The following is an 8,660-nucleotide window of genomic DNA, read 5'->3' as shown; positions in this document are numbered from 1 at the left end:
GGACAGCTTATTAGCTTAGCCACATGGAGGCCCGTGCATGCATCTACCTCGTGGATCGTGCCGGCTTCGCGTCCGAGGTGGCAACTTGGAGGCGACGGTGGTACCCGACACATGTCGTCACGATGTACGAGAACGTGAACATAGATGATACGGAAAACACATTCCTCATACAATCATAGTACTTGTACATTTAGTAAAAATGTGTCCGGTGTTCAAAATCGTCGAAGCGGGGATAGCTCAGTTGGGAGAGCGTCAGACTGAAGATCTGAAGGTCGCGTGTTCGATCCACGCTCACCGCATTCCTTTTTTTTTATCCCTCCCTCCCTCGCGTATTGCTTCGCTCCTTTTTTTGAACCTTTTCCTAATTGTCTTTGATTACGGAATTTGATTTTGCGCGCGCGCTAGCAAAAAGATCCGTGCGTTGCTACAGAACAACAAAAAATTGTATCAAAACGTTAAATTAAATATTGATGTGTTTTATGAATACATATGTATATAGCGATTATGGTATGTTTATTTTCGTGTGCTATACCCTGTTTTCTTTTTCTCTTTTTCACATGTCTTATTTTTTATATTTCTCATTGCCCTACTCTCTTATTACTCCTACTCCGTACTTTATTTCTCAAATCTCTTCTCCCAATTTTTCGTTCTCCCTCTGTCTATCCTGTCCATCCATCCTGAGTGCAAACTCCTCCTCTCCCTGCCCCGATTCATCCTGCCACCGAACATCACGTCACCATGCGCGCCCGCCCGCTTGTGCGCACCGTCTCTGTCCGTAGATTCCCGCTGCCCGTCCACTCCCGCGCGCCGTCTACTCCCACTTGCCGCCAAGTACGCAGTGCGCCGCCCACACATCGCGTCCGGCCATTGGTCGCCGCGCGCCACTGCCCGTTCGGAGGGCCACCGATGGCTCGCGCCGACGCGGTTCCAGCTACATTGCGCGAGGCCACCGTTATCCCGGCCTCAGGCTCATCCCATCGCCGTCCAAGTCCCGCGGGGAGCCACAGGCGCGCACGAGCCGGTGGAAGGCGGCAGTCGGAGCGTGCGCCGTCGCCGTGGGTCCGCAGCCGCCTTTCGCACACGGACGCCGCCGACGCGCACGAGCTGGTGGAGACGACAAGAGCGGCGGCGGGCAAGATCCGAAGGGCGGCGGCGAGAGCCGGATCGGGCAGGGGGTGGGGGTGAGATTCGTAGGAGGAGAGGAGGAGCGAGGAGGGCTCTGTTGGTTTCTTTTTTTCTTTTTTGAGCGGTACGTGTTTTTTCTACGTTTGAAGACTGCGGGAGCCGGAATTAAAAGACACGTGAAGACATCGATGGCAGATTCGTAATTTTGGTGAAGTGACGTACCGTGACGTCCGTACCATCATCACCAATTCCAATTCAATATATTGATATAGATAACAGCGATTGCGAAAACAATGACAAGGTAGCAGCGGACCAGACTAAAAAAAGAAGATCTGCCGCACAAATTGACGATGATGGCAGATGTGGCAAGGCAAGACCGGTGGCTATAGTACGCTTCTAGAGGAGGTATTCAGATAGTTTGACCTGCTTTATTTTGATTTGGAGGCGAGATAAGGAACTGCTAGCAATTAGACTATCGCTTCAGAGATAATGGTGGCGTCCAGGCCACTTTAATGAACATGGCTTAAAGAGCAAAAATCCATGCACTTTCACCTGACAAAGATCTACTAGGTTCAGTCCACAGTTTGCTGCTTAATTTGTCATCAGGAGTGACGAGGAGATGAGCATAATATAATACAGAGGTCAGTAAAACAAGGCCAAGGAGCATGCGCAGAAGCATCTCGATGCATGATCTTCCACGATGTATGTAACTGCAATACAAGCTAGTAACGACGATGTGTGCGAAGCAAGACAACACGAAGAATTTATACTGTATATTTAATTCTTGATGCTTGCGTTTAATCTTCATCTGTTTGATGTTTACATATGAAGAGCAGAGATACAGTGTTTGCATGGATATCAAAGACTAGAGGACGCAATTTCAAAAAGCCGGTATAGCTGCAATAGAACAGTTGGCGACAGGGAGCAAATAACAGGCAGCGAAAACAAATACTACCAAAAATTGTCACCATCAAATACTTTTGCCGAATTTCTTGTTCAACTAGGGAGACATTTCACCTTCAGATAATAGTACTTATTTTCGTTCCAAAGCATAGAGAAAGGGTATGTATTGATCGCAGAAACAATTTATGGTTTAAGAAGATGACAGAAATGATTCTCATTTTTACTGGACTCACGGGTTCCAACTTCCAAAGGCCATCACTCATTTTACTGGACGCGACCGTTGCTCCCTCTTCCCTTTTACCCGTTATACCTTTATCTTTTACTTGCACTGTTGGAAACTTGGAACAGCATTTCCCTCTTTCTTTTGCTTTCTGCTTCATCTCTGCTGCTGCTGCTGCTGCGCAGTTCTTTCTTTTTTGGAAAACAGGTACTCTGCTCTTCTTGGTAACTGTATTTATGGAATCTGGTGAGCAGAAAAGTAATCACAACAATAACAATGTCCAGATCATCACTAGCATGTCTAACCAGAAGAAAACTAAAATAAAATCTACACAAGTAGGATGAGAAACATGGAGGGGTACAGTACAGTTCATGGTTGACCAAAATATTAATTAGTTTACACTTCACATGGACAGCACAGCCTTGGGAAATATACATATACTCTAATTTCCACCTAGGATAGAACAACATTGCCAGAACTTTGCAGAAGCAGATAGTCAAAGCTCTCAATCTGATCCACAACTCTGGATTTCCTTCCTAATCTTGATCAACTGGCATATCATGCATGCTCTCCTGCCAATGACTTGATGCAACTGCATGCCAACACACATTTACTACAATACAATACTCCAAGAGCACTCAGAAGTCAGAACAGCAATGTTGTGCATGAACCTAGGGAGGAGAGATCACAGCATGTGACGCCATGCAGCTAGAGACTAATAATAGGTTAAACATCAGACTCCAAGAGCCATCTACATACAGTGGATTCACTTTCTTTTGTGGACATCAAGCAGCAAATTAAGCAACCTTTTCCAAGAGCTAGAAGTAAATAGTTTGTTTGGTACTTCAAACGAAGCAAAAACTTGCTCGATTAACAAACCAGTGGCAAACAGAATATTTCAAGCAACATTACAGAGGGCAAATTAATCAACCTGGGAGCATAATGGAGGGATCCAAGCTTTTTGGTCAAAGCAGTAATGAGTACAAAAAAAATGCATGCCTCACTTAACTGCTCGAGCACTACAACAGAAGGAGAAAGGTGTACACATGATTGTAACTATGCAAGCCTCTTCAGACTCATCATTCCTCCCTCAGGCCGGGAACACTTCTCCTAAAGCTAAGTTCAGGCATCATGTTTTGCAATAATTCTTGCACAACTTGCATGGGATACACTGGTTTGTTTACAGAACTTGCAAAGGGGAAATGAAAAAACAAAATAATATATGGTGTTTATTGACAGTCTGAACAAAATAGAACTAAAGAAGAAGAAAAAACTGGAAGCAATATCTTGCTCAGAGAAACTAAGAGGCTAAAGTTGGATCTCAAGTATAGTTAGTGACATGGGCTGGTACTTCTCCATTTGACAAAATGGCTGCCTGCAAAATTGCCCAATATCCTGCAATCATAAAACAAAACAATGTTAATCAACTATTAAGGTTTGCAAGATTTTTTTTAAAACTATATCAATATAATTGAGAAAATGCACCTGTAAGTTAGTATTTGCACATTCTTGCTTGAGTATCTGTCACGAGGCATGTCGAATAAACAAGCGATTAGGTTTGAGATCATATCATCATTACCGGCAATCATATCTTAGACCCTAAGCATGTCTCGTTTCAGCAAACAAAGAGTCAAAAGCTTAAATATTTAGTCAAACTCACATCTGATAATCTAGTGGGCTCTGAATCTTGAACCATACATAAAGTACTTTTGGCCAACCTCCTAACCTGCACCGTGTGACACAAGGAAAAGAGTAAATAAAGGTGGAATACAAGTAAACAAGTTATCAACGGTGTAAACATTATGCAACCAGAACAAAAGTTCAAGTTTTATTATCCTTGGAATTTCATCAACGTTAAACAGGAGTTAGCATAGCATACCTTACAACATGCTAATAAGTCAAATCAGTAGAAGTTTATGCCTCTGTAGCTCTGCGAATGCGGTAGCAGCTCTTCCACCTCAATCCTAGAGCTAAAATAGCCCATGTTTCTCTTCCTCTGGTGGACAATCTCAACCTCTGCCATGAAAATACTGTATACTGGTCTGTGGTCGGAGAAGCGAGACTCTCCACGAACGTAAGATAGCTGATTGAGGCCATTGCCGTACCAGAGAATGCGATCGCACCTTTCAGTCCATAAGCCAAACATGAAAGGGTTTGAGATCCACAGGAAGCAGTAATCTACTGTAAAATAAAGCAAATATATCTGCATATTATGCAAAGTAAAGAAACTTACCATGCAGGTGTTCTCCTCTTTTCTTTGGAATGCATGCCCTCTCCAGCATACCGATCTGAGTTGAAGGAATACTTGTATGTGGGAGGAAAATAAATCCTTCCTTCCTTCCAACCCTGAAAAACTCGCCCATATCTTCGTTGTATCCGAAGCTGTTCCATAAGAAGTAAACTCAAGGATTATTATAGTCTTCACAGCTTATACTTTTATAAAGGCCATTTTGATCAGAAGATTTTATCCATCAAATTAGTTGGTATAAAATCAGAATCCTAACAGTAGAAATGAATAATCACCTGATCTTTTTCTAGCAATTGCTTCCAGTTATGCATTTCGACAAGAGCTTTTGCTGAACAATAGGACAATGCAATCCGATAATTCAAATCCCCAAGCCATATTATACGACTGCAATCAATATTAGAGGGCAACTGATGGATTAGAAAAGTTTGCTGCAGCTTCTACATTAGTGCGCAGGAAACAGACACTTACTCATGGTCAAGAATAGTTTCAGGTGACTTCACATCTCCAGTGCCGTGAACCCGTGGAAACCTGGTCTTTCTCAAAATTTCCATAACATCGCAATTCCTCCGCAATTCATCCCCTTCCTTTTCCCCTGAGGTCAAATGACAACAGATGAAGCAGAAACTGGTCTGGTGCAAAGACATGCTTACTGATATAGAACCCTGCGATAAAAGGAAAGGACCTTACTACAAGAATTTACAACATACAAATAATGACAAAATGTCTGAAGAGAAGAGATGCCGGTATCACTTGGTTGTACTATGTTACCTTGTTTCCAAGATAGCCCATGAGTCCTCTACCTACACAAGAAACTTTCAAGTTTCTCACGTCATCCCTTATTTCACTGCGTACCCAAACAGTGAGAAATACACCAACCATTTGTTTGCTGGCAACCAAACAATACCTGACAAGGCACAATCAGTTTCACGGAGTTAGTAGAAGAGGAACTTAAGAGTTAACATGCACAAAAATGCAGCAACAATAATATCAAAATTTAGAGAGTTTTAGAATATGTTGCAAGAAATCTAGGTAAAATTGCCTATAAATATGACAGAATTCACAATACCTAGAGTTATTTGATTGCCCGTCATTTTCTTCAGTGGGCCCTGACATGTTGTAGGTATATGGGAACGGTGAAAATTGTGCGCTGGTGCTCACTTCCTCGTCAATGTTCTCATCATCTGGTGACCCAATCCATCGTGAATTTCCATCAAAGTCACTTGGTCTGCCCCCCAAGTTGACTGGGTCACACACACTAAACCTTCGATCTAATCTTGGTTGCTGGGACATAAAGTCTCCATCCATCCTCAAACTACGGCTGAGATCGTGGAATGATCGACGATGGAATAATGAAAAGTTATCCTGCCTTCTTGCAGACCCCTCAAAATCAGCATCCAATTCTACAACCGGATCAAGGACCGGTGATGGCGTGTGGTAGCCACCATAACCACTGGCCCCAGGATTTTTGTTCAGTGTCCTCCTAATGAGCGATACCCACTTCTTTGCTGGAATGTTATCTTCAGTACCGAGAACGTTTCCAGCATTCAAAGGAACAATCTCCTGAAATCTGCCAAAGATCGACAAATCAAATTAACTGAATCACCTCAAAATTGCAAATGTAGAAAAATACTTGACTCCATAGGAATGTCATCGGTCATCCAAAACATACCCTAAAACATAGATGTCGGCAGGAGGAGAAGAATGGAGCCACTCATCCAGATTTAGCCCCCTCGGTGGGGACTTACCACCAACATTCCATGTCGCCGCAAAGATTCTACAAAGAAAAGGAGAAAATAGAACCATCAATCAGAGAATCCTTCGACACATTGTAGCAAAGTCAAATTGCAGGGGCTGCCTAACAGCAATATGGACACCAAAAATCGGGCAGAGACGAAAGATTCCTCCGGTCTACAACTCTGATATACTACTAAACAACAGACCTCATGGCCCTAGCAGTTAAAGCATGCATGTGGAACAAATGTTATCTAGCTACCTGTAATCTTGAACCTCTGTCATGCGTGCCGGATCGAAATCATTCCTCCCTCGGCGGAAACGATCGCCGCTCCGCTTTGATGACCGGTCTGCGAACAAACAGGCAAGAACAATCAGATAACTTGGCAGAAGAAAAGAGGCTGATGCTGCTGCAGAAAGATTCAAAAGAGCTTCACAAAGAGAGTTGTGGTGGTGGAAAGGGAAAGCTGCATCTATGGAGTGTGAGAACCAAGGAGAGGGAGAGAGAGGTGTGGTCCAATCCAAATGCATCTTTCTACTGTACCATTTCTGCTTTTCTTGGCTGTGCTTGTGCTTGCCTCGCTCGCTGAGAAGCTGACCCTCCGTGCTTCACCACCACCATGATTCCTTCCTGGATCACACGGCAAGTTCAGCACAAAACCACACAAAATGCAGCAACAAATGAAAGAGAAAAGAACTGCCTACTAGCTAGTGATCCTTTGATGAACTGCCTAAACATAAAATGAAATCAGGAACTTAGACCGGAGAAAAATGGGATAAAGAATAGAAACATAGAGACATCAAACAAAAATAGCAGGGATGTCTGTGGCAAAAGCTTGCTTGTTGGTTGGGCCCTTTTAATGGCTTGTGCATCTCTGAATCAAATCTGGAAACTGGAACTGAAAGTCTGAAACGTAGCAGTATCTATTGTAGAAAAAAAAAATGTCGATCGTGACATGTCAATTACTTTGCCCATCTACCTTTGAATCACTACCAGGTGCTTAGACCAAGAGGATTTGGATAAGGAGGTTATAACTACCGCTAACACAGTAGGGTAAACTCACGAGCAATGGACTTTCTTGGAAGGTAAAAGGGAAAGGATATGCCATTTGGGGCTGCAGGAACTGCTAATCCCAAAAATAAATGCAGAAAAATAAATCCTAACCGAAAAAAAGGGGATGCAACGCAATTACTAATCATTGGACAGCCAAGGAGGATGTATTAACCATTGTTAATATTAATTATACCTTGGTGGCCGGCATCGAGATCGGCATGGAAGTCTTGTGCCTTGTTTCTGATGTTGAACCACTTCCTCACGAGGGACTTGGACCATGAAAGCTACAGGCATGGAAAAGGAAGATCAGAAAAGGAGGCGCAGAGAGAAAAACACACACAGCAACCTGATCAACAACCAAGAAGGCAAGAACACATCAATATAGATGGCCAGCTAGCAAATCAAATGCCAGCTTACCTTGCCCTTCTTGCTGCTCTCTTCTCTCATCGTCTCATAACTCCTCTGCAGGGGCGCAGCAAACAAAGAGGGGTCTGCCTATCCGGCGGCACCAGCCCCGAGCTGGGAGCGACCTCTGCAGCAAGAAGCCTCAAATCCAGGACCGGATCACCCCCGAAAGAAGGGATTTTTATCCGGGGGACTCAAATCTTGTGCCGAATTAGCCCCCCAAATCGGCCGCCTCCGCCGCAAACTCGTACCGGGATGGGATTCCGATGGCAGGATCACGATTCTTGCGGCCGGAGTAATGCAGCCACCACCTCGCTAGTCCCCGCCGCCTCGGCCGCTAGGCACGAAGGATGCAGGGGCTAGTACTGCTGGTACAGTGGGAGGTCTACTCCTACGGGCTACGGCTACTTGTACTGGTTCTTGAGAAGAGTACTGGAGGAGAACGACGAGGAAAACGAAGGAGGGACGAAATGTCTTGAGGTGAGAGAAAGGGAGCAGAGGATGAAGGAGGAGGATGGGGGGAGAGAGGGGCTTTGCTGTCTGCGTTTGCTGTGTGCTCACTCCTTTTGCTGCCCTTTTATCCCTCACTGGTCATCTCTCTCTTGCAATTTGCTTTCTCTCTCTCGTTCTCTCTTCTCTTTTTCTCGGCCTTGTCGCCCGAATCCGGGCTGGAGGAGGAAGAGGAACGGAAGGAAGGAGCAACGCTGTGGCCTCGTGGGAGGAAGAGAAGGCGCAGGAGGGAGCACAAATGGCAGGGGACTCGAGGAGTGTGGACAAAGCAGTTTCCCCGGGGAACGGGAAAAGGAGAGGGGGAAATAAAAATTGCCTTCTTATTTTGGAATTTTGTTAGTAGTATACAAAACTACAAATAAATGATCAGTCGATGAAAACAAGGGTGCATTTTTATTTTAACAAGCCATCTTTTAACTTTTAGTTAAGGTAAGCCAGGTCAAAGTGAAGTCTATTTGATTCCT

The 8,660-nt window shown here is 44.2% G+C and overlaps 1 protein-coding gene and 1 non-coding gene across 4 annotated transcripts; one reads left to right on the top strand and one right to left on the bottom strand.

Moving 5' to 3' along the window:
- The first annotated feature begins 226 nt into the window (after positions 1 to 226).
- On the top strand, positions 227 to 299 carry TRNAF-GAA. The gene has a single exon. It is a non-coding gene; the product is annotated as a tRNA-Phe (tRNA).
- A 2,845-nt stretch (positions 300 to 3,144) lies between these two features.
- LOC100840849 (type I inositol polyphosphate 5-phosphatase 4) lies at positions 3,145 to 8,455 on the bottom strand. 3 transcript variants are annotated; one of them, XM_003557456.4, is made up of 14 exons: positions 7,699 to 8,455; positions 7,475 to 7,565; positions 6,772 to 6,858; positions 6,490 to 6,577; positions 6,166 to 6,270; positions 5,563 to 6,063; positions 5,265 to 5,400; positions 4,965 to 5,158; positions 4,772 to 4,880; positions 4,482 to 4,630; positions 4,128 to 4,371; positions 3,909 to 3,974; positions 3,734 to 3,769; positions 3,145 to 3,643 (listed from the first exon to the last, which is right to left on the bottom strand). In XM_003557456.4, exons 1-11 carry the CDS (start codon positions 7,726 to 7,728, stop codon positions 4,152 to 4,154), a joined length of 1,710 nt encoding a protein of 569 aa, XP_003557504.1. In that variant the 5' UTR covers positions 7,729 to 8,455; the 3' UTR covers positions 3,145 to 3,643; positions 3,734 to 3,769; positions 3,909 to 3,974; positions 4,128 to 4,151. The 3 variants fall into 3 exon arrangements, with proteins under 3 accessions (XP_003557504.1, XP_014751802.1, XP_024313457.1); XM_014896316.2 differs by lacking the exon at positions 3,734 to 3,769 and having other exon boundaries at positions 3,145 to 3,623; XM_024457689.1 differs by lacking the exons at positions 7,475 to 7,565; positions 7,699 to 8,455 and adding an exon at positions 6,933 to 7,133.
- Positions 8,456 to 8,660: the final 205 nt, after the last annotated feature.

Source organism: Brachypodium distachyon, chromosome 1 (assembly GCF_000005505.3).
Source record: "Brachypodium distachyon strain Bd21 chromosome 1, Brachypodium_distachyon_v3.0, whole genome shotgun sequence".
NCBI classification, from domain to species: domain Eukaryota; kingdom Viridiplantae; phylum Streptophyta; class Magnoliopsida; order Poales; family Poaceae; genus Brachypodium; species Brachypodium distachyon.
This window is presented reverse-complemented; position numbering and strand designations above follow the sequence as displayed.

Excerpts from the sequence above, each read along its gene's own strand:
- LOC100840849 (XM_003557456.4), bottom strand. The coding sequence starts at position 7,728 with ATGAGAGAAGAGAGCAGCAAGAAGGGCAAG. Across the intron at positions 5,159-5,264 it reads TGGGCTATCTTGGAAACAAG|GGTTCTATATCAGTAAGCAT; the intron begins GTAACATAGTAC and ends CTTTTATCGCAG. Across the intron at positions 4,631-4,771 it reads AATTGCTAGAAAAAGATCAG|CTTCGGATACAACGAAGATA; the intron begins GTGATTATTCAT and ends CTTATGGAACAG.